Source organism: Mustela putorius, unplaced genomic scaffold (assembly GCF_011764305.1).
Source record: "Mustela putorius furo isolate JIRA1106 unplaced genomic scaffold, ASM1176430v1.1 tig00003858_pilon_pilon_pilon, whole genome shotgun sequence".
Lineage (NCBI taxonomy): Eukaryota > Metazoa > Chordata > Mammalia > Carnivora > Mustelidae > Mustela > Mustela putorius.
Genome location: NW_025422010.1, coordinates 6,836,742 through 6,862,182, shown reverse-complemented (window position 1 = coordinate 6,862,182; position 25,441 = coordinate 6,836,742). Strand labels below are relative to the sequence as shown.

Sequence of the window (25,441 nt, the reverse complement as noted above, 5' to 3'; positions counted from 1 at the left end):
TGGCTCTGGCTTACGTTCTGTGGCCCCAGGCAGAGATAAGCCGTCCCATTAGTACAGAAGGAAGCCTGTTTCTTGCCCACTGCATGCTTCCTCCCCAGGTGCCTGTCCCTCCCCCAGTGCTGTACAGCTCCCTCTGTCTAACCCACACATTTCAGGGTCCATTGGTCTTGCAAAAGTTGTAATTGCTCAAGAGAAACCTGACTATTGCTAAAAATAAGTCCTCCCAGAAGGACTTTCATAACCTGAAGAACATCGTTAGACAGTCCAGCTGGGGGTCTCAGCATCTCTCCAATAGCTGATTCCCAAGATGCTTTGCAGGAAGAGGGGTTGGGTTGGTGGGGAGGGACAAGGAGGATGTGCAGGGATCCCTGTGGGCACCTATTAAGAGAGCTCCACATGACCTCTGCGTTCCCCAGATGGGGCGGCCATAACAAAGCACCACAGACTGGGGGCTTACCCAACATTTATTTTCTGACACTTATGGAGGTTAGAAGTCGAGATCAGAGGGTCAACAGGATTGGTTTCTTCTGGGGCCTTGCTCCTTGGCTTGTAGATGTTCACCTTCTCGTTGTATCTTCTTCACCTGGCATCTCCACATGGCCTTTACTCTGTGTCCCAATCTCCTCTCTTCCTATGAGGATACCCGTTTCATGGGATTAGGGCCCGCCCACATGACCACTGTTTAACTTACTTACTTAGTTTAATTACTTCTTTAAAAAGAGATCCTGTCTCGGGGCGCCTGCGTGGCTCAGTGGGTTAAAGCCTCTGTCTTCGGCTCAGGTCATGATCTCAGGGTCCTGGGATCGAGCCCCACATCGGGCTCTCTGCTCAGCAGGGAGCCTGCTTCTTCCTCTCTCTCTGCCTGCCTCTCTGCCTACTTGTGATCTCTCTCTGTCTATCAAATAAATAAATAGAATCTTAAAAAAGGAAAAAAAAAAAAAAGAGAGAGAGATCCTGTCTCCAAATGGTCACACTCAGAGGTGCTGGTGGTTAGGACGTCAGCATATGAATTGGTGTGGGGAGGACACCGAGAGCCATGACAGGCTCTCTCCACATGTGCCCACTTAGTTTCTCAGTGCACTGGGCATGTCACCCCAAGATGTCCTTATGAATCATGGCCAGCCATGCTTTTTCTCCTCTGGGAGAAAAGCCATGAACCTCCCACAGAACCTCCCACTGCTCACTAGAGGACACCCCCAGGAAACACTCAAGTTCTAGGTGGAGGAGGAGGCAGCGTGACCAATGTGCAATCCGCCTGGAACCACTAGTCATATGTGGATATTTAAACTTGATCAAATTTAATGAAAAAATCCATCTCTGTTGCATCAGCTAGTAATAGGGGCTCCTGTACTGACAAGGCAAATAGAGAATATTTCCATTATGCAGAAAGTTCTGTTTGATAGCGCTAGTTTAGGAGTGACCTTCATTTCTGGAAAATTCTACCCTGATTTCTCTCAGTGGCCATCTTTTAAAGGTGTTTCCTATCTCAACTGAACCCTAAGCTTCTGTGGGCAGAGGTAAGTGTGAGTTTCTTTGAGTTTCCAGCAGTGCCTACAGCTAAGTGTTCCTGTGTCAAACACACCACAACCCCAGATTCTCTTAACTTTGGTCAAAGAGTTGCCTAAATCCTTCTCCAAGAACTAATGGGGGTGGTGGCCCCAGTGTTCCCACGTACCCCATGGGCGCAGTAACCAGGGCCCCACCGCACAGACAGCTTTTCTTTCTTTTTTCGCAGAGGATCAGCACAGCCACAGGGGATGGTAAACATTACTGCTACCCACACTTCACCTGCGCCGTGGACACTGAGAACATTCGCAGGGTGTTCAACGACTGCCGTGACATTATCCAGAGAATGCACCTCAAACAGTACGAACTCTTGTGAGGCAGCCCTGGCGGGGAGGGGGGAGGGGGCGCGCCTTCTCGCACCTTCTCTCTGCCCGCCTGGCCTCCCCTGGCCATCCTGCCAGGTGGAGCATTTACTCCAGCACTGTCACCCCCAAGCCGTGGTCAAAAGTAGGCAGTTCCCAGTCTCATCCAGCTGCCACCTGTCCTGTTCTGTGTTCGCTCCTGTGTGACCACCAAGCCTCTGGCTACCTCTGTTCCCCTCGGGTTTGGTTTGTAGCTTTCCTCTTCACTGAGCACAACCTTCCCCAGCATCCCCACTTGTACCCATCTGTGTCACTGCAGACACCACTGTCACGCAGTGGGGTGCTGCAGTGAAGTCTCTCTGGGCGAGGGCCCCTCTTATTCATCCACTCAGTGCTTTATTGATTCAGCAGGAGCTTGATAAATGGGGGAGCAATGGCCCTTTTTTCCAAATGATCAAGCATGATTTGTTAGAAGCAGGGGAACGATACAGTCAGGTGGATAAGTGGCCTCCCTTTCGGAGCTGAGTCGGCCCAAGAGCGAGGCCAGACCTCAAGTCACAGAGTGGAGGGAAATCCTCTTTTCAGTCCTCTTTGAGTCACTGCCGACCTCAGGCATTACATTGGACCTACTTGGAGCCTTTTACATTTAGGCAGAAAACCTACCACATGCACCGCTGTCCTGTCTCAAAATGATTCTCTAGACTTTGATTATGCTTGGACAAGAGTCTCCTTCCATACCTTGTTGTTGTTGTTGTTGTTGTTGTTTTATGGCTGGTTTATAGTAACTGTACAGACCACCAAATGTAATATTATTTTATATAACTCCTTCAAAAGTCCTTGTAGGTCTTTGTGCCTTGATTACGGCTCTATCTGTAAAGAAACCGTGTTTTTATCGTGAACAGCTAAATGTCAACATTACCTGCTGCTTGCTCTAAAAAAGAGAATGGTATCTGTAGGATTTAGAATATTTTATCAGGTTAGTGCTTTTAAAAATATCCTTGATTAAATATATATATACACACACATATATAATTATACACATGAATTAGTCACATCTTACAATTTTGTACCCACATCACAAGCTTCTTACAGAAACCAAGGATTTTCTTTTCCTCCAAACAATACCTTTTGAATTTTTGCAATTTAAAGACTTTTACAAGCCCTCTGAGTAGAAACAGGCCAAGCATTCCCTTAGTCGAAGCTTTTGCACCACTCACTTGACCAGTTTCTATTGTAAGCAAATAGCTAGAAGGAAACAGAGGACGTCAGTATCTGTGTCCAGTCTAAGAATCAAAGGATGGCATCTCCATTTGCCCCTTGAAGAAATATTACGAAACCTTTATTTGAAATGTGAAATGCAGAGCCAAAAACCTATGGCTGTTTCTCACACAGGAAAGACTTGCAAATGCAGCCTTATAAGTTATAGTATGGTACAAGATCTAGAAAGCAAGAATTACTATAGCAGTGATGCTTTACATGTTCTGTCCACAGCCAGGCTTGGAGGGCAGTTTTCTTGGGTCCAAGATAACCTGCAGAGATATCCAAAGTTCTATTTCAACAATACAAATCCAGAAGTGACAGCCTCACTGACGTCACTTCATTTCCTTTTAGTCTTTAATATCTTAAAGTTTACTCTGGAAGGCAGCATTTTATAATCCTTTATATTTTAGTATAAAGCGAGCACTTATAATCCTTTATAAATGCATCCAGATTTAAATTCGACTTTTCCAGGAAAGAGAGGATGACAACTTTCCAGATGATCGATCAGGGTAATAAACACATCATTTACATCAGCCTCACTCAATTCTGCACCTCTCATCCTTGTTGCGTAAAACCCTGATCTGAAATGAGACACATAAAGTGGCAATTATTTTCTTTCCGTTGCGCTTTCAACGTAGAACATGGAAGAACTCCAGAGCCACGCACCCCCCACGTGTGTCCAAAAAGCAAAGTTATGCACTTATGTACATTATTCCTCAGCAGTCCCCCTGGGACTAAGCTTCCTATTCAGAGACAGAGCCAGGCTCACAGAAGACACACAGAAAGAGCACATTTTATCTGGTGGAAAATTATCAAAACATATTTATTTTTAAATACTATAAGCCACTTCCGAGTCCTTTTTTTCAAGTCCCTTTGGATCATGGACGGGCATTACATTCAGATTTTAACAGCCTGGTCTGCTGGAGAGAAAATTATCTTCTCTAAAAATCCGATTCCATGATTAGCACAGAAGTACAAAAGTCTGCAAAAACATATTCCTGCTTGTAACATCTGTACTTTTATTATTTTAAGTGTACAGCTTTATCATATATAATAGGAGTTTGTGGACCACTTCATAAGGGGACAGAAGCAAACCCAGTGTTTGTGCACATACAACCCTGAGTGTGTTCCCGGGCCGCCGGCTCCATCCTCGGGAAGGTAGGACAGCCTAGTGCATGCAAGTGATGACTTTAATAGCTTTTACATACTGTACAGACACGATCTTTGATTATACATATATTTGATAAAATGAGACAAGACTTGTTGTAGAGTACACGTTCCATTTTTATAGCATGAGAACAGTACCGTCAACTATTTATTCTGCAGGAATTTGCATCAGTGATTTACAGTTTCCGTGATGTGTATAAAGACCGCCTCCTTTGATCTCATCTCCCGTGAGCCCTGCCCAAGGTCCAGTTTCTTTGGCTTTATTACTTATGACGAAATACACAAGTCTCCTGCTCTTTACGTTGTCTTAAATTTTCTGAGCAGGTTCCAGCCAAAAAGAAAAGGTGAGGGCAGAAGTCCTGGAGTGGACTAACAGGAGGACCACCAGGAGCGCAACGGCTACACAGTATGTGGCCAGAACGGTAGTCTCCTGAGGCAGGTAGCACTTGGCAAGGGCGTACTCTGTGGGCGTCATACTGCCCTGGAAAGGAAATGAGGAGGTTAATGCTGCAGCGAGAGCCCTCCCACAGTGCCACGCAACAGACTTAGACACAGTTGAGGCAAGGCAGCCATCTTGGTTGAGTCAGATGAGGCCAGGAAGTAGCTCTTCTCCCCAGAGGAAGGGGAACAGCCTTGGGCCTCCACAAGCCACCACCCACCAACTGGAAGCACTGGTGGAGACATGTAGGCAAGGCTCCCAGCGTGCTGAGTAGAGCTGAACCCTCCATTGAAACTAGCCCCTGGCACAGCAGGTCCCCCCCTATAATGCACTGGGCAACATGACAGAGATGCAAGACGCATGGAGACTTTACATCAGTGGGCACTGAGAAACAAGGATTACAAGGCCATTTCTCATGCCACTTCTGCAAATTAAGCAACCTGTTACCCAGAAATGCATGGGCCGGGGGCACCTCAGTGGTCTTTTCTTGTAAGTGTTTTTGCGGTGTGGACTGACACGGAGGAGTGGTCTCATTCACTTTGAACTTGAAAACATGAGGGTTTCCCTATCTTTTCATGAAGTAAAAGTAGCCACTAATTGAAGTGACATGTCAAGGGCACTTGCCAGAGCTGTAACGTTCTCCTGACATAAGACAAGATGATGGCGTCTGGCCAATGAAGACAGGCTCTGGTTTCCTTTGAAAATTAGACATGCAGAGCCTCCTATCTGAGGACCACACCAGGTCCGTGGGGTTGACGCATTCTGTAGGATGCCCAGCACCCACCTCACCCCCTCCAGGGCCATGCAGCGCTCACGCGTCCCCAGAGAGGCACGAGGCATGGGGAAAGGGGTCTGGGAATCAAACCAAGTGCACATGGGGAGGAGGGAAAGTTTGTATTCACAGCGTTTGTATGTTTTTACAGATTGCAGCAATTAAATAGTTGATTACTGTGTTGATTTCAATACTTCTATGCGAGCGTTCAGATGAAAATAAACGTTCACATTACCATGATGAAGCTGGGGTTGTTTCTGTTCCTCCAACTGAAAGATGGCACGCTGATCTCGGGGATTCCCGCCCCATGGAGCACCTCGCAGGCACTGTGCGTGTGGCCACTCAGGATGAGACGTGGCTGCAGCCACCAAAGTAGCTACCACACCCGGTGGGGTGGGGGAACACAGCAACAGGTGGTCAGTGCCTGCACAGAGTCTCCTCAGGGCGCAGCGACCAGCCACCCACTTATCTCATGAAGCTAAATATAAAATCCCTACTTGGTCGGGGGCTTTATCTTTTCCTTAACATCCTTTAATTGGCTGAGACCCTATCAAGAAGTAAGCTCAGGCTTTTAGGGAGACTCCGTCCATCTCTCAGATTTTATATTTTTACAAATATTTTTATAAATTTATTTTATATTTCTATTGTATGATATAGTGTATCATCCACTATACAAATATGTGTTTCTATAATATAAATATAGTTATAAACATATACGTAAGCTCACCTGAATCAAGTCCCCCAAAATTAACTCTTAAATTCCATTCACATTTTCCAAACACATTTAAGGTTGAGAACAAATCTCAGACTAAAGAATAGCTGAGGATATTATTACTCACTTGATATTAGGAAATAGAATTACTGGGGGCAGGGGAGGAACCAAAGGAGGACATGAAAACCTGAGCCCCCATCCCCTCAACCCCCCACTCCTACCCCCCAAACCCCCCAATGCTCCACTCCCCCACCGCGCCTCCAAGTGTGCCAGTGGCTGTCCATGGCGGTCCGTCAGTCCCGTGGGTGGGTAGTCATCCCACTCCCCCGCAAACCTGCTGAGAGGCCTCCCGGGAAAGCACATCGTACCGCTCCTTAAAGGGGATGCCCCGCTCTTCCAGAGGTGCAGCATCCTCCCCAGAACAATTAGCATCGCTCCTCCGGTAAAGTGGGAAATGCTGCCCAGATATTAGAGGGTCAGATGTGAGCAGGGGGGCCTCCGGCCATTTTGGCCCAGATCCGGGGAGACGGAGCTGCGTGGTCCCCGCTCACCTGCAGGAGCACCGGGGCGGACACGGGCAGCAGCGGCACATCTTGGCAGGGGCCGGAGCCATGTTCCTGCTGGTGAAAAATTGGTTAACCTGGCAGAGCCAGCGTCCCTGAGCCCTGAGCGGTAGGAAAGGAAGAGGGAGCTGAGCGATGCAGGAAATACCAGGTGCAGTGACCGCCCCCGTAGAAGATGCCAGAACAGAAGCCCTGTGCCTTCAGGTGCTCCTACCTCACGGGAGCAATTCAGTTGGTGAGAAATTTCCAGGAGTTCAGCTTCTGCTTCAGAGCAGATGTGGCAGCCGTCCCCTTCCAGGGCAACGCTGTTGACCATCACGAAACTGAGGCAGAGGGAGCAAGCGGACAGTCAGGGCCCCTGGGCTTCCCGTGTCCGGACTCTGGCAGTTCTGCTCCCATGACACAAAAGCTGAGGGGCCACAGTGTGAAGAAACCCGTCCCAGAGCGGCCTGAAGCCTCAACTAACCTGTTTTAGGTTTGAGCTGACACTAAGAAGGCACCAGAGCGTTATACTGGGAGGGGAGCCTAAGACACAGTCAAAGGAGTTTGAACCTTGAGTGTGTGAGAAATCCCTGAACAGTGAAGCACAGGTCATCTTCACTAACATCTGTACACGCAGCAGACAGGGCAAGGCGGGGCGGGGAGAGGGTGCAATGGCCAGAGCTAACGCGTGCAGATGACCCCAAACCAGGATGTCAAGCCAGGGACGGCTGCCCTCTACAAACCACTTTACCTAGATCTGTACAGACTACCGTTAAACAGGCTTTTGTTTCTGACACACATATCAGCTGGGCCTGAAGAAGGCACCTGTCAGTAAACACTGCTTGAAATTTAAAGAATCTTAGCGATGGGGAGCGAACTAAATGATTTGAAATACGATCAGCGTGTTTCTAGTTTCTTAAACTCTATGCCTAAGGAAAAAGAACTGAAACTGTGCCCAGTCTTCATAGGACTCAGGAAAAGGAAGCTGCTAGAGACTCAGTACTACAGGTCAAGGGAGGGAAGGAGTGAGCATTGGTGGAGAACCCTTGACCTGGTATCTGGGAGTGTCACAGGTCATCTCTTGTGACGGACCCAGGGAGCTGCCATGGCCAAAGCCATGAGCGCCGGACACCCACAGGGGCCATGATCGAAAGAGGAAGAGCCTTCCTCTCCCATCTTTTCTCCCTCCAGTAGGTCTGCAACCAGAGCAACATGTACAGTCTTATCCACCACCCTGGGAACACACACCCACACATGACAGCGTCCGGGGATGGCAGGAGAATGGCCACACAGAGGGGGAGCTCACGGTCTGAGGAAAGGGTGGGGAGGATTTGGTCTACAAATCAAGGCTGTGTCGGGGTGGCACACAGCTAAAGGACGGTGAACATACCCGCCCCCAAATCCTGGGACAGCATACCCACGAGGGCATCCTTTATAAAGGAAAAGAAGTGCATTTTGAACAAATAAAAATAAGATCCTTTACGGAGTGGGTTGATGAATGTTCTAGCACCCAGAGACATGGCAGGCAGGAAGGGAATGCCCTCAGTGGCCAGGCAAAGTCATCAACTGGCCGGTCCACTTGCAGCTTGTTAAGGAACACCGGGCTGGTGACCCTGATGGTGACCATCAGGGAGGGAGGAGGCCTGAAATGGTACAGCAGGCCACACGGAGCCCAACTCCAACCCAGGACAATGGCTCCCTTAGAAAAAGAAGTCCAGTCTACGGCCATACCACCCTGAACGCGCCCGATCTCGTCTGATCTCGGAAGCTAAGCAGGGTCGGGCCTGGTTAGTACTTGGATGGGAGAAAAAGAAGTCCAGGGGCGCCTGGATGGCTCAGTGGGTTAAGCCGCTGCCTTCGGCTCGGGTCATAATCTCAGGGTCCTGGGATCGAGTCCCACGCATCGGGCTCTCTGCTCAGCGGGGAGCCTGCTTCCCTCTATCTCCCTCTCTGCCTGCCTCTCTGCCTACTTGTGATCTCTCTCTGTTAAATAAATAAATAAAATCTTTAAAAAAAAAAAAAAAAAAAAAGAAAGAAAAAAAAAAGAAGTCCAAAGGAAGGAAAGGGCTTCCTAAGAATTTAGAAATAATACTCACTTTGTTCCCTTCCAAGAAAACAGCCTTTTGGGGTTGAAAACTTTCTCAAATCGTTTTATTTTGTATGTGCTCATCCTAGATTCAATTGTAAAAAGAAACATTTTTCAGAGCAAGCCATTTTAGGACCTCTTAAGAGTTAGCATAAACACAGGAAATAACTCGGGATCTGAGTGTTGGACTAGCCTTGTGAGGTGCGGGCTCCAGCCGGCCCAGGCTGTCGGGGCAAACCCTCCACCACTGAGTGACCACAAACACTGGGGCAAGTGACTTAGTCCCCAGAGCCCCAGTTTCCTCACCGGCACAATGGTTAAAGTAACAGGACCATTAGAAAGATTAAATGAGTTGATATATGGAAGTAAAGTGCTTAGTTAGCCCTGATGTTTATAGCAAGATTATCCACAACAGTTAGACTATGGAAAGAGTCCATCGACTAACAAATAGATAAGAGGTGGTCTATAACCATGGAATATTACTCAGCCATCAAAAAATATGAACTCTTGCCATCTGCAATGACGCAGATGAAGCTAGCAAAATAAGACAGAGAAAGACAAATACCATGTGATTTTACTCATATGTGGAATTTAGTAAACAAAACAGATGAACATAGGAGAAAGGAGAAAAGAGAGAGAGGAGGAAGCAAACCCTAAGAGACTCTTCAATAGAGAACAAACTGAGGGTTGCTGGAGGGAGGTGGGTGGGGGATGGGCTAGATGGAGGATGGGGATTAAGGAAGACTCTTGTGACGATAAGCACTGGCGATACGTAAGTGATGAATCACTAAACTCTATTCCTGAAACCAGTATTACACCACAGGTTAACTAACTAGAATTCAAATAAAAATTTGGAGGAAAAAATAATACAATACTTAAAACTGACTGACACATCGTAAGCACTATGTAAAATACTATTTACAAAAGTCGAAATGGTCTTGTTTTCTGAGTCCCAAAGAAAATAATTGGTCATTAATTGTAAGCTTCAAGTTCATCACCCAAGGGCACAGACAAATCATTTATTCAACAGAGATTCATTAAAGGTGTACATTGTGCCAAGACAAAAATCTTCACCCTGTGGAGTTCATGCTCCTAGGGCTTCCATCTTTCAAGGACAACAAATGTCTGCGCCCTCCCCCAGCACAAATAAGGCTCTCACCTGAATGGTGGCAGGTTTAAAGCTCTAGTTAACGAAGCTCTCAGGGGGCAATGCTTCACTGAACGACTTACTGATAGTGGAAGCCAATGTCATGGTTGCCAGCAACCACCTTCAGCTGCACGTGACGTGGGTGTCTGAATATTTTCTGAAATCGCTGCACATCATCTGCCCAGGCCTATGGGGAAAATGGATCACTGCTGAGACCCAGAGAACCTATCTTCTCTGTGGCTAAAAAAAAAAAAATGCTCCCTATTCTGATGATGAGACATTAATTCCCCCTCCAAATCAGATGCCCAGAGAGTTAATGTAGAACTTAGAATGTCTTTTTTTTAACTTTTTTAAAATAGATTTTATTTATTTATTTGAAAGAGAGAATGAGAGAGAGAGAGACCACAAGATGGAGGAGGAGGGTCAAAGGGAGAAGCAGACTCCCTGATGAGCATGGAGCCTGATGCGGGACTCCACCCTGGGTCTCTAGGATTATGACCGGAGGCGAAGGTAGTCACTTAACGAACTGAGACACCCAGATGCCTTAGAACCTAATTTCTAATTCTATGTCACACTGCATTTTCTAAGACTTAATATTTCCATGATTTAATTTGATGCCAGCTTTTAATTCAATGGTATTCCCCCATATTAAAACATTAGATGGCAATTATATACCCATTATTTTAAGATCCCCTAAAAATATCCCCTGAAGCCCATGCATGGACCCCAGGTTAATAATCACTCCAGACTGGGACACACTGTGAGAACAGGCTTGTAGGAGATGTCCAGTAAATTCACGTGTCTCAACCAAAACAAAGATGAGCACATCCCTCATTTTATCATTTCCGTGTGGCTACCACTGTGGGAATGAGAACAGATAGAATGCAGAGGAAAGAAAGACAAAATCCAACAAATATTTCAACATTATTCGGACATTTACTTTAACTATTAAAGCTTGAGAATTATGTTTGTATCATTCTGGCTCTTATTAAGTCGAAAAACATCAACTGGACAGACACAGGAAAGACAATACGGAGTTGGAGAATAATCAACTTTATCCTAAGAGTTTTAAGTAAGGCCCAAACCAGAGAACCATGCTAGAGAGAAAGTTCAATACATTTACAAAAACTTCACTTTAACAGATAATATTTAAAGTTAAGATAAGATAAAAGCAGAATAACAAAGAATGAGAAAAACAAAAACAGGGGTGCTGGGCGGCTCAGTCAGTTAACATCTGCCTTCCACCCAGGTCAGGATCTCAGGCTCCTGGGATTGAGCCCCGTGTCAGGCTTCCTGCTCAGTGCAGGGCCTACTTCTCCTCTTCCCTCTGCCCCTCCACCCCCACTTGTGATTTCTCTTTCTCTCTCTCTCTCTTTCTCCCTCTCTCAGATAAATAAATACAAACTTTTTTTTAAAAAAAAGAAAAACATAAAAACATAAAATGCTACTCTCAATTTGTAAAAGCAACATATACATCCAACTTCATTTTATAACTACTTGCTTGTTAAATATACTATATCCATTATCTCATATTTAATTATGAGACCCTATAAACAGTGGCTTGCCTTTTTTTTTAAGATTTTATTTATCTGACACAGAGAGAGCAGAAGCAGGGGGAGTAGTATGCAGAGGGAGAGGAAGAAGCAGGCTCCCGGCTAAGCAGAGAGCCTGGTGAGGCACTCAATCCCAGGACCCTGGGATCAAGACCTGCACTAAAAAAAGACACTTAACTAAGTCACCCAGGCACTCCAAACAGCAGGTTTCTAATCAGATCTGGACCAAGACTTTCTTTGTAAAGCTTTTGGATTATCCTGGGAAATGGCTTTTTTTTTTTTAAGATTTTATTTATTTATTTGACAGACAGAGATCACAAGTAGGCAGAGAAGCAGGCACAGAGGAGGAAGCAGGCTCCTTGCTGAACAGAGAGCCCAATGCAGGGCTCGATCCCAGGACCCTGGAACCATGACCTGGGCCGAAGGCTGAGCTTTTAATCCACTGAGCCACCCAGGTGCCCCAAGAATGGCTTTTTAAAAAATCTCCCACCCCAGTGCAAACTGATGCAGTCACTCTGGGAAATAGTATGGAGGTTCAGTTAAAAACAGAGCTACCCTACCACCCAGCAACTGCATTACTAGGTATTTACCCAGAGGATACAGACACAGTGATTCGAAGGGGCACCTGTACCCCAATGTTTATAGCAGCAATGTCCACAGTAGCCAAACTATGGAAAAAGCCCAGATGTCCAATGACAGGGGAATGAATAAAGATGTGGTACCCACACATATAAACACAATGGAATAGTACTCCGTCATCAGAAAGAATGAAATCTTGCCATTCGCAACAATATGGATGAACTAGAGGGTATTATGCTGAGCAAAATAAGTCAGTCAGAGAAAGACAAATAACCACGTGACTTCACTCATTTGGGAATTTAAGAAATAAAACAGAGGATCATAACAGAAGGGAAGGAAAAATAAAATAAGATGAAAACAGAGAAGGAAACAAACCATAAGAAAACTCTTAACTCTAGGAAACAAACTGAGGGCTGCTGGATGGGACGGGGGGTGGAGGGCATGGGGTAACTGGGTGATGCACACTGAGGAGGGCACGTGATGCAACAAGCACGGGGTGTTACATGCAACTGATGACCTCTGTTGCTGAAACTAGTAATATACTCTATGTTAATTACATTGAGTTTAATTTAAAAAAAAATTTTTTAAATATCCCACCCCAGAAAAATACTTCTAAAACCATTTATGACCAAACATTTTCATAAGCAGCAAAACAGCTTTTTTCTATTTTCCATTAATTCCAGGAATACAGTAAGTAAAATACTGGACAGTTAAAGTGAGACAGCCCTTCTCTTTGGTTATAGAAAGGCATATGTCACCACAACACCCAGATGGAGTCCCCTGAAGGCACAAGAACCTCACACCAGGTCCCTGAGACTCCTTCTCCTAAGAGGGGGGGTGCCTGGGAGGCGCAGTCTGTTAAACATACAAATCTTGATTTCGGCTTAGGTCATGATCTCAGAGTTGTGAGATCAAGCTCCATGTTGGGCTCTGCACGCTACACAGAGTCTGCTTGAGTTACTCTCTCCCTCTCCATCCGTTCCTCCCCAGCTCACTCTCTGTCTAATAAATTTAAATTAAAAAAAAAAATTAAGAGGGCGCCTGGGTGGCTCAGTGGGTTAGGCCGCTGCCTTCGGCTCAGGTCATGATCTCGGGGTCCTGGGATCAAGTCCCGCATCGGGCTCTCTGCTCAGCAGGGAGCCTGCTTCCCTCTCTCTCTCTCTCTCTCTCTGCCTGCCTCTCCGTCTACTTGTGATCTCTGTCTGTCAAATAAATAAATAAAATCTTAAAAAAAAAAAAAAAAAAAAAAAAAAAAAAAAAAATTAAGAAAAGGAGGGTAGCAGTCACATTTATAGCACAATTCTCATAATTTCATGGCTAAGTAATCTAGTGTAAAGTCAAATTACATTTCAATATGTATTTTATAATTTTGGTGACAAGCGAATTTACGCACCTTGCCTCTTTTTCCCTTTCCCGAGAGGCTCATGGGAATTTGCATTCCAGCAAAGCCAGTTCTGACTTATCTACCTGTTTCCTACGTAAACAGATACAGTTGACAGTCAAACAAGTTTGAACTGCGTATGTCAGCTTATACATGGACTTTTTTTTTTATAAAGACAGTTGAGTACTGTAAACGTATTTTCTCTTCCTTACGATTTTCTTAGCAACATTTTCTTTTCTCTAGCTGACCTTATCCTAAGATTACAGAATAGAATACACGTAACATGTAACATACAAGCTGACTGTGTTATCAGCAAGGCTTCCAGTCCACGGTGGGCTACTGGTAGTTAAGTTTTGGGAGAATTCCAAAGTTATACAAAAATTTTTGACTGCACAAGGTCAGCATCCCTAACCGGCATGGTGCAAGCATCAACTATCTATGATTAGCCAGCCTAACTCAAGACTGGCAGGAGATACGGACCCTAACAATCATCAAGATAGACTACATGTGGGGCACCTGGGTGGCTCAGTGGGTTAAAGCCTCTGCCTTCGACTCGGGTCGTGATCCCAGGTCCTGGGATTGAGCCCCACATCGGGCTCTCTGCTCAGTGGAAGCCTGCTTCTCCCTCTCTCTCTCTGCCTACTTGTGATCTCTGTCTGTCAAATAAATAAATAAAATCTTAGAAAAAAGAAAGAATTAAAAAAAAAAAAAAAAAAAGACTACATGTGTTTAATGTTGGTGCTGAGCAAAACCCCCAACCCTCCCGGATACTGCTTCATGGGTTTTCTGGGCTGCCTGCCCTGGACCCTCAAAGCAGGATTAGGGTGGCTGGATCACGGGGCCCTACCTGGGGGGAACTCCACTTCCCTTCATCAAAGATGTCCCCTAGAATGAAGACAACTTCAGGCTGCAACAACCACAGAGCCGTCTGGAAAGCTCTCTCCATTTGCCATTCCCTAAGGTCAACAGAGAAAAGCACAGCATCAGTTTCTTTCTTATGTGCAGCCTAGATCTGTCTTACGGGCCATTTAAAAAAGTCAACCAAATGGCCCCATTCTCCTTCCACAGCCTCACCCCTGCATTCCCTTCCCACACTAGCAAGGGTCAGAGTCCACGTGTGATTCAGTGTAGGAAATAAAGGGTCTGAGGGAGAGTCGGGCTGCCCCACCCATGCATCTTAAAAGCTGACTTCCCCCCAACGTGGCACACACAGATCAGACACCACACTGCACCCCAGAGGCCATCCCTCAGTCATAACAAGCCCCAAAGTTCAGGGAGAGCTCAATGCAGCTTCCAGACACTCAGTGTAGACTGAGTTGACACCCCAGAGAGGAGAGGATAGCATCTGCCTCAACTTCCACTTCTTGAAGGACCTCAACTTCCTACCTGCCTTCAGAATTGGGGGAAGATAATGGGAGAATCAGACTAGCCAATACCGAGACTATAAATGCTGCAGACTTCAGATATCCAAGGAATCACCCCATAGGTAAGACAAGTCAATGAAAAGAGTCTGGAGGGAGCTTGGGTGGCTCAGTCGGTTAAGCATCTGCCTTTGGCTCAGGTCATGATCCCAGGGTCCTGGGATCGAGCCCCACATTCAGCTCCCTAGCTCAGTGGGGAGTCTCCGTCTCCCTCTGCCCCACCTTCCCCCCTCAGCTCGTGCTCTCTTTCACTCACTCTTTCTCTCAGATAAATAAAATCTTAATTAAAAAAAAAAAAAAAGCCTGTGCTCTTGAACCTGACAGGCAATGGCTTAACACCCCGGCTCCACCCATAACCCCCTGTACGGCCTTAAGAACGTCACCCACTCCCTCTGATTCCTATTCTTCGTTGGTGAGCAGGAATTGTAAAACTTTCTCTCACAGGGCAGTTAGTAGGAGTTCAAACGTCCACGCTTTCTCGAACCACCCTCCCCTCTCCCTGACCGACTCTGACCCATGTCATTCTCCTAAGGAGAATTCTTCCCTCCTTTTTAAGGCATCATCCCAGCTGTTTCTCCCCTGCCAAAGGGGACTGTGACGTCCCGGGGCACAAATAGGGAAAGGTAATTTGAGGTCAGCAAGGACCATCCAGGCCCCACGTAAACTGCTTGCTGCATGTGCACCACCTTCACTCAAGATACCCCCAAAATTCAGTGCTGTTTTTCTCGATGAATGTAATTCACCCTGGAGAAGAAAGATCTAGAAACAGCAGCAACAATGGACAGGGAAGAAAGCTCAACTGGTAAGGTCCAAATGGAAGCAAAGGAAGTCTCACCCTGGCCCTTATCTCGTGCCTCCTGTGGTTTAAAACTCTTGAGTACAGAAGGACGGCAGCCCCTCCAGCTTTCCTTTTTCTGTCTGTCTTGCTTCTCACCCCTGGGGACGTTATACCTCTTCCCCCTCCCACTCAGCATAAGGTTCCTCCATATCCAGACTACTCCAAGGATATTCCTGCTCACAAGGATAAAGACCTGTTTAGAGATGATGAGGAAAAGGGGTCAGGGTGGAGGGGCCTCTAGGGGAAAGAAGAGAGCTTGGCTGCCATGATGGCTGAAAGCCCCATCAGTCACCATCAGCCAGAAGGTAGACGTATCCATCCACAGAGGAACGGAGAAACAAAACATGGTCTAAATATACAACATCATTATCCCTCCGCCTTAAAAAGGAAGGAAATTCTACCACATGCCCCAACACGGATGGACCCAGAGGACATTCTGCTCAATGAAATAAGCCAGACACAAGAGGACAAATACTGTATGACTCCACTTGTATGAGGTCCCAGAGGAGTCAGATCTATGGAGACAGAACAGCATGGCGGGCGCAGGGGCCAGGAGAACGGGGAATGGGGAGTCAGTATTTAGCAAGGACCAAGTTCCAGTTTGGGAAGAAGAAAACGTTCTAAAGCTGGCTGGCAGGGACGGCTGCCCAACACTGTGAATGTACATGATGCCACTGAAATATACAAAATAAAATAAATATAAACATCTGGAATAATTAATAAATAATACATATAAATATTATATATAATAATAATTTATATATAAATTATTTATTTATATATAAATAACTGTTGACCATGGTAACTTTCATATTATGTGTATTTTACCACAATTAAATTTTTTAAAAAGAATTCTGATGGGAAAGCAGGTGGACTCTGCTTGGGCCGGTCTAAGTTGGACAAATAGGACCTGATCCTCTCTCCAGAGTGACAGCCACAGACCTGCTCGGCTCCAGCTGCCCAGAGCGGGCAAAAACCGAGTGGGCTCCAAATGACACCCCAGTGGCTGCGAGAGGGGACCACCACCAACCCAGGTATGTTTCCTCTGCTGCCCAGGGAAAGGGGAAGCCAACCTTGGCCCACCACACCCGCGTGCCAGACCTTGCTGGGGGAATTTTCCTCACACAGCCTGCGAAGTCTCTGGTATTAACCAGTTACAAACAAGGAGGCAGAGACAGGCTTGGAGAGACACTAGGAACTTGTCCAAAGTCGCAAGACTCTAATCCAGACATGCCTTCCAAGTCCTGGGTCCTTAAAAATAAGAGAGGCTCTGCAAACACTATGTTCAAGGAAAAGTCAAAGGGCCCATGTCTCTCTTTGAGAGGAAAATAACTAACGACAAGCCTGACCTAGAAGGAGAGGGATTCGCCTTTGGTAAAATTTCAGAAGGATTCCTGATTGTAGCCCTACCTTCGTAATTTGTCTAGCCAATGGCCTCGTACTTCCCCAAGCAAGTGGGTATCAGCCAAAAACATGGCTTTCAAAGTCTTTTGTCCACTCTCATGAGCCGGAGTTTTCACCTCAGGCCAATCACATCGAAAGATCACCAAGTAATAGATTAAAAATTCACAAAATAGAACCGTGGCAAAGACAACAGCAGTGAGTTTCAACAGCAGGAAACTCCTTCTCTTGAGCAGACACAGATCCTGGTTTCCAAACCCCGGCCTGATCGGAGCCATGTCTCCTGCCCAGGAGTCGCCAGCATCCAGGAGTGAAATCCATCAAGAACTGACCGCGAGAGAAGTGTGGAATCTTGGGTAAGGCGCAACCTGCGGGGAAAACAGAAAACAGAAAGGATCGGATTTCGTTTCTTAACACTGCCATAAACTCTCCTTCTAGTAAGAACTATTAAGTTACTGAATCCCACCGATATTCCCGAATAAATGAAGTGTCCAGTACTTGTACGAGGCTAGTAAGTCAGATTACACTGTAAGAATGATCCTCCCACAGGGGCGCCTGGGTGGCTCAGTGGGTTAAGCTGCTGCCTTCAGCTCAGGTCATGATCTCAGGGTCCTGGGATGGAGTCCCACATCAGGCTCTCTGCTCAGCAGGGAGCCTGCTTCCTCCTCTCTCTCTCTCTCTGCCTGCCTCTCTGCCTACTTGTGATCTCTCTCTGTCAAATAAATAAATAAAATCTTAAAAAAAAAAAAAAAAGAATGATCCTCCCACTAACATGATAAAGTTTGACTACCACTTTGGAAGTCATTAAATAAGAATCTACCCAAAGGATGTTAAAGTAGGACACATAATGGAACAGTCGACAAATATTAGTAAGTGTAACGTGATTCCCAAAACTTGACTCCCACGTCCCTGACCTTACAAAATCAACAGGCCAAGAACCCCCTGTATCGTGTTGCCTCTGGTGTGAATTCCTCACTTTTCCATATCGTTTTCCACAGAAGAACTGAATATTCACAATGTGCTTTAGGAATGCAAGGAATACATGCCACTCTGGGCTCAGAGGCCGGGGTCTCCCAGAGCCCCCCATCTGTCAACATGGCAGCTGGGTTATATGTTTCCATGAACGTGGGTTTTCATCTGCATATGAGCCTTAAAATTCGGGATGGCCTTCGGTTAGGAGACATCTGTGGGTAGTGGTTTCTCAATGGGAAACTTAAGGTGGTTATGGATTCTTCTGAATCATAAATGAGGTTTGTTTCCTATTTAAAAAAAAAAAAAAAGCAGCCACTTTTTGACACATCTGAAGAGCAAGGCTGGCATGAGGATGACCTGAAATGGACTTTAAGAAGTGACATGCTGGGGGCACCTGGATGGCTCAGTGGGTTAAGCCTCTGCCTTCGGCTCAGATCATGGTTCCAGGGTCCTGGGATCGAGCCCCGCATCAGGCCTTCTGCTCGGCAGGGAGCCTGCTTCCCCCTCTCTCGCCACCTCTCTGCCTACTTGTGATCTCTGTCTGTCAAATAAATAAATAAAATCTTTAAAAAAAAAAAAAATTACTGAAGTTCCTCACCTTAGGCTCCAGACAAGGATCTTAAAGAGCAGTGACCTGAAAGCTGCAGAGAACTCATCTGGAAGAAGCTCGAAAGTCTCTCAGTGGAGGTGTGGGGGAACACTGACCACAGATCCTCACTGAGCCCATAAATATAGAAAATCCCTTTCTGGGGGGGATGCTTTTCTAAGATGAATCCAGGAAACTTCATATGGTTGATTGACAGGCAAGGACTCAAGAACACACTTCTCCTGTAGGGTCCAAAATAATCTCCACAAAATTCAGTTTCCAGAACTTTCCACATTTGCACATAAGCCTGAGTCCCTATAAGAGTAGGTAGCTTACGGCACGGTGGCATTCTATATAACAACCAACCATCGAGATATGGAAAATTTTTTAACTCTTACCTAAAGAAAAATAAATGGAGGCAAACATGTATTTTGAGCCTTTAACAGAAGTTTAAAACATAACCTCAGAATTGAAAGTGATAAATGATGGATGCCCTTCCGGCTCCCCACAATGGGGCACTGACAGCTGTCGGCTCTAGCACTGGGTCCTCACCTGGTCTGTGGCTTTTTGGAAAAGAAGAAATGTCAGGATCATAGGGCAGGAATGGCTATGGGCCCAAGTGGTCACCCCTCCTCTGCCTGTTCTCCAATGGTGGTGTTTACAGTAAATACTTGATTGAAGAGGCAACAGGATACGAATGCCAGATTGTAACTGTGTCCTTTCAGATCAAGAGGTCAAAGGCAGCTGTGCACGTAATCTGGGATCCAACGCTCTTCCTGCAGTTCTACTCCAAACATCCACACTACCTTCATCAAGCGCGTCCGGCCACCGGTGACCACATGCCACACCCTGCCCTTGTCCCTAGAACCTCCTCGCCACCTCGGTTTCTCGAAGGACAGACAACGCGTGCCCCATAACGGGAATCACTGGACACTTTATCTTCCCACTGGGGACATATTTGAGAGGGAAAGTGGCATTAAAGATAAAAAACAGGGCAGTGGTGCAAACCATGACGTCTTCAGGTTACTCGGGGAGCACAGTCCCCCCTGTGCTTGATTCCACCCCGTGAGGCTAGCACTTAACTGAATGCCGGTGGGGAGAAAGTAATGCGTCTGTCTCCTGCTATCACCCATCTATCAGCACTCAAAGTCCAGAATATGGTATAAATGCCCCTAGTAACCATTCACTGGGGAGACCAAGGACAGGGACCCTCTCTTAAAAGAGAGAGACCCTCAAAGGACTCATGAATACATTTCTTGATACCATCTCATTTCCTTTGGTTTGATTCAATCAAATGTATCAGAAGCAACCATATGGCTTTACTATCTTTCTTTCAAAAGGCCCAAGAGTGTTCTGAAATCCTAACCACAGCAGGTGAAACTTCCCCCAAACCCTCCTATTTCCTCAGGCTTTAGAGGATGAGGGGAAGAGGAAGGAGCCCAGCCTTCTGCGGCCCGCCCTACAATTCTCTTAACATGCACACCTTTGCTCTTTAGAGGCTCTGAGCTCCCTGAGCTGAAAACCAGAAGATGACTTCGTAATTGCTCCTCTACACCCACTTCCTTTAATCTAAGAAGCCGGTTTCAGCAGTGGTAACTAAGATCCAGAACGCGGAACACGACCAGGGGAGAGGAGCAGCCTGGAACCAGGCAGGCCCAGGCTGCAGTCCAAGTGCAGCACACAATGGGGGGTCAGGGGTTGAGGGGACTCAAAACTGCAGTCCCAGGGCACCTGGGTGGCTCAGTGGGTTAAGCCACTGCCTTCGGCTCAGGTCATGATCTCAGGGTCCTGGGATCGAGTCCCGCATCGGGCTCTCTGCTCAGCAGGGAGCCTGCTTCCTCCTCTCTCTCTCTCTGACTGCCTCTCTGCCTACTTGTGATCTCTCTCTGTCAAATAAATAAATAAATAATCTTAAAAAAAAAAAAACTGCAGTCCCCCAGCTTCCCTGGACCCTTGGGAACAGGACGGGACCCACAGAGACAAGCCAGGGCGTTGTACTCACAGTCGGTCGGCCCAGCTCTCCGCCAACCCGGCTTCCCAGTACCTTTGATCCCACTGAGGCTGGGCCTGGCCTCTGTCACCAGGCTGACAGCTCAGATAAGGAGGGTGAACCAACAAAAGGTTGGGGAAGTCCTTGCCCTTCCTTCCAGCATCTGCGTTCTTTTTTCCATAAAGATATATATATAAAAAAAAAAAATACCCTACACAAAGCCCTTCAACCAGAGGACTAAGAATAAAGAAAGGGAAGGAAGAGGGAAGGTAGGACGGAAGGAGGGAGTGGAGGAGGAGGGAGGGGATCCATTCTCTCCCCAGAAATGGCAGAGCCAGGCCAGCGTGCCAGGCACACACCAGGTAAGGAGACACCGCTCCTACCTTAGGGTGGCTTCCAGATGGGTATCAAGGGACCTTCTCTTTGTGCTCAGGCTGACCTCAGGGACAGCACCTCTCCTTCATTTTCTGACGCAGTTGACCTGTGGAAAGAGCACGCTGACTGCTAGGAATTGGGAGCAACGGCCATTTCCAGCACCGGGACAGTCACGGCACAACAGAGCCTACCTCTCTCGGCAGGAAAGAGGAAAACCTCTCTAGAGAACCAGCCACTTCCCCCTCTTCAATATTTTATCCTAGGTTACGATACCCACCAGCAGCAAAGAGCTATGCTGAACCAGAAAAAGCCCAACCTACAGCTTGGCTCTGTGACCTTGGGCAAGCCACTTACCCTTTCTGAGCCTCATAATTGGGGTCACAGTACCTGCCTCCTCTGCTATCATGGGATTGCTAGAAATGATGCTCACCAACTGTTTGAGCAAAGCTCTTTCCAGGAGGCAAGTGTGGCAGGATTCGATTAGAGAGCAAGCCTTCCAGTCTGGGGAGTTCAGAAGCAATGGGACTTGATTCAAACAGCCATGGGAGGAGGGAAGGGGGAGAATGAAGCCCAGCAGAGAATAAAGGCCAGAAATCGGAGAGCATCTAGAAGCTGTGGCCATTGTTCTCCACTCATTTACTGAGTTGGACTAATACTTGACATCCCAAGTCCCTAGACCCTCTGCTCACTAAATGTAAACCTGAACTTTTATCTCAACCATAATAAGCAGGTTAAGGACTTAAAATCCCCATAGCCACACAGCCCGAATAACTAAAATGCTACTCTATCTTCCATGTCTAGGCTCTTACAGGCCAAAGGAGAGAAACTAGGTTCTTTCCAAGAATGATAGGAGGGTCCGGTCCTTCATCGGAGCACTGTGGAGCACTCTACCCAGGCCGGAATATGGAGAGCTCTTCTGCCAGCTCTTCCTGCCTACTCAATGAATACATGAGGGAAAAAATGTGTTTATCCATCTTTTATCACTAGACGTAAAACTAGGCCATGAGTGGCTTCAATAAAGACAATATTCTGTGTGTGTTGCCTTCTTGTGGTTAAGTGACTAAGAATTCTGTCCATATTAGACACTTAACTTTGCATTAGCAAGTTTGGGATTAAAAAGCAAAATTACTAAAATGTTACTGTTTTCACACACACACACACACACACACACACACACACACCCGACCTGAGGTGAATCTGTCAATTTTATTGAGCTCATCAAATACCAGCAGGAAAAATTTACAGGCCTCCCAACACTGTGTGTCCTGGTCATGAGAGAAAACATCTTTCTTACTGCACTAGTCTATAAGCTCTCTAAGTTAGGGACCCTACCTGGTCCATCCTCACATCCCCCCTCTGCTTGCACCCAGGATCCTGCCTGCAAACAAGTGATGATAAACCTCTGTGGAGCGAACAGCCTACATTTATTCTTACTGTCCCAAACCTTTTAGAATTACAAACATATATTATCACGCCTTTGGTCTTTAAATGCTTCACAGTCTCCAGCCATAGAAGCAGGAGGAACAAATGGAGAAGATGTTCTGTTCCCCTTGGTCAGAGGGCCAGGCTACAGAAAAATAACTGACATGTTATTGTTCCAGAATAGCTCTTTTAAATTATAGCATAAAATATTAATATATAATACATGCATGCCACATTGTTCTATATTGCCTAATATATAAAAATAGCAGCTGCAATTCCTAACTAGGAACAAAATATTTTATCCAGTGTCTGAGTTTTAACTTCAAAGCCACCATTAAATATCTAAATTCCCTCCACCCAAAAACAGCATTAAAAAATGTTTAATATGGGTGCTTGGGTGGCTCAGTGGGTTAAGCCGCTGCCTTCCGCTCAGGTCATGATCTCAGCGTCCTGGGATGGAGTCCCGCATCGGGCTCGCTGCTCAGCAGGGAGCCTGCTTCCTCCTCTCTCTCTCTGCCTGCCTCTCTGCCTACTTGTGATCTCTATCAAATAAATAAATAAAATCTTAAAAAAAAAAAATCATATGCCCCGACCTATATAGTTTGGCCTCTTACTTGTCCATTATCTTCAATATACTCCCAGTGTCAACCATGGCTATTCGAATGTTAAATGTTCCACCTTAAATAAGACGGATTTGATTTTTTTTTTTTTTTTTTTTTTTGGTCAAGCTTCATCAGTAAATCAGAAAATGAGAGGCGCCTATGATTTAATACCCGGGCCTTAAGTAATCGTCACTCTCCAGCCAATAAATGACTAATTCCCAGAACCCCGTGTTTTTCAATCAGCTAACTCTCAATCCTAAAAAGGCGAGGGGGTTCCAGTTTGCAGCAACAAGAAATAGCAATGAACCTAGAAGCCTAAATATTACAGCACGGTCGTTAGAATCCTCGGAGAATCCTGCTTGCAGTGGGCTGCCAGGCACCCAGCGAGGCAGATCTGAAAGTAAAGCCTCCCGGGGGGAGCCTGGCCCCCATCACTTCACCTGTCCTCCGGCCGGCGGGGCGTTCCCGCCACTTCCGGTTTCCGCGCACGTGGCCCAGCGGGTACCCCCTCCTCCCTCTCCCCCTCCCCCCCACGCCGTCGTCCCTGGCACCTTGGGCGGGCGGGCGACACCGAGTGGCTGCGAAGATCTCGGCCCCGCCCCAGGCCCCGCCCCCGCCGCGCCGAGGCGGAGACCCCCGCTGGCCTCCGCCGGCGTCCCGTACAGTGGCTGCCAGAAAGCAAAACCTTACCGTCGGCCGTATCTTCCTCAACGATTCGGCTGTTCGTGCCAGCCTCACTGTCTTCTAGACGTTCTTCTCCGCTCAAGGCCTTAGCGCCGCGGCTCCCTGCATCCCCCGCCGAGCAACGTCCGAGAAGGCGCCGCAAGCTGTTGGCGCCCGGCAGGGGGCAGGCCGGCCGGTGCGGATCGGGGCGGCCCCGGCGCCCGGCTCGTGGTCAGGGCGGCCCCGAGTTCGCTTCCCGAGTGCACGGCCGCGGCTCGAGGCGGGCTCCACGAGCCTTGGGAGCGCCCGGGCTCGGCGTCCCAGGCGCTGGGGGCGGGGCGGCAGGAAGCCGAGTCGCGGGACCTCCGCGCGGCGCCGACAGGTGGCGCTGTGTGACGGCTCGCTCCGGCCTCCTTCCCCGAGTGCCGCGCGGCTCGGCCTCACCTTGCTTGATCTTCTCCAGGTCGGACAAGTGCCTCCGGGGAGTGTGTGATGAGTTTATTGGGCCTTGCTTTCTCTTTTTCTTTTTCTTTTTTTTAACCAGTGTTACTTAGTATAATATGACCTGGTCTAATTTCCAAAGAGCTTTCACATCCATTACTTAAAATAATCCTCAAAATAACCGTGTAAATCAAGAGCAAGAAACTCATTACCCCGCGTTACGAGAAGTAAACTGAAGCCCGAAGCAGTAACACACAGGGCTTCCAACCAACCGGTTCTAGCATATTTTTGCACATCTATGAGTATAGTTGATAAACGGAGATATAATAGAAATCATATAGAAAGCAACCAGCAAAATTCCGGGTATCTAGGAAGCAAGCAGTAAATCGTAGTATTATTATTAATTAAGAATATTGTAATATTTTCAAATACGTCCAGATGAACAATTTTACCATCACAAAAAGTGGGACAGTGTATGTGCACCAACACGATGCAATAGGAAGTATGCAGGATTGACTGAAGTATTCCTGTTGACGAGAAAAGCGAAAGAAAAAACAAATGTGAATCCTGGTAAAGCCTGTAACTAACTCCAAGCTTAAGGAACTGTAGGAACCAGTGAACAGGTTAAATCACGTCACCAGGAAACAACCAGCTGGATCCAGAATGTGCAAGTTCTACAGACCAAATGACCTAACTTCTTAATTCAACAAATAAACAGCATCAGAAAAAAAAGGAGAGAAGAGAGGGAGATTTGTTACAAAGCAGGCCTGAGACACATTAGCCAAATGCAAGTTTGTGAGCCTTCTTTGGTTCTTAAGACAAAACTATTTTTAAAAACAAAACCAAAAACACCCAAAGATTGGGGAATGCCTGGGTGGCTCAGTTGTTAAGCGTCTGCCTTCGGTTCAGGTCCTGATCTCAGAGTCCTGGGATGGAGCCCTGCATCAGGCTCCCTGCTCAGAGGGAAGCCTGCTTCTCCTTTGGCTGGGACCGTGCTTCCCCTCTCAACCACTCCCCACCCCAGTGTTCCCTCTCTCGCTGTGTCTCTTTCTGTCAAAATAATTTTTTTTTATTTTTTTAAAGATTTTATTTATTTATTTGACAGACAGAGATCACAAGGAGGCAGAGGCAGGCAGAGAGAGAGGAGGAAGCAGGCTCCCCGCCAAGCAGAGAGCCCAATGCGGCACTCGATCCCAGGACCCTGAGATCATGACCTGAGCC

General features: G+C 46.8%; 2 protein-coding genes and 1 pseudogene across 3 annotated transcripts in view; 2 read left to right on the top strand and 1 right to left on the bottom strand.

Moving 5' to 3' along the window:
• GNAL (G protein subunit alpha L) overlaps positions 1-5,750 on the top strand; it is a 144,795-nt gene extending 139,045 nt beyond the window's left edge. For both annotated transcript variants that reach the window (XM_045065365.1, XM_004742689.3), the window contains exon 12: positions 1,736-5,750. In XM_045065365.1, the coding sequence (XP_044921300.1) occupies positions 1,736-1,882 (147 nt within the window). In that variant the 3' untranslated portion in view covers positions 1,883-5,750. The remainder of the gene's footprint in view (positions 1-1,735) is intronic.
• Positions 4,124-24,134, bottom strand: MPPE1 (metallophosphoesterase 1). Its single transcript, XM_004742694.3, is given in 12 exon segments — positions 4,124-4,655; positions 4,657-4,776; positions 5,742-5,882; positions 6,553-6,675; positions 6,770-6,835; positions 6,996-7,104; positions 8,860-8,934; positions 10,080-10,183; positions 14,357-14,465; positions 17,179-17,537; positions 21,101-21,198; positions 23,807-24,134. Coding segments are annotated over 10 exon segments (1,179 nt in total). The 5' UTR covers positions 17,448-17,537; positions 21,101-21,198; positions 23,807-24,134; the 3' UTR covers positions 4,124-4,592.
• On the top strand, positions 8,481-8,596 carry LOC123387675 (annotated as a pseudogene).
• Positions 24,135-25,441: the final 1,307 nt, after the last annotated feature.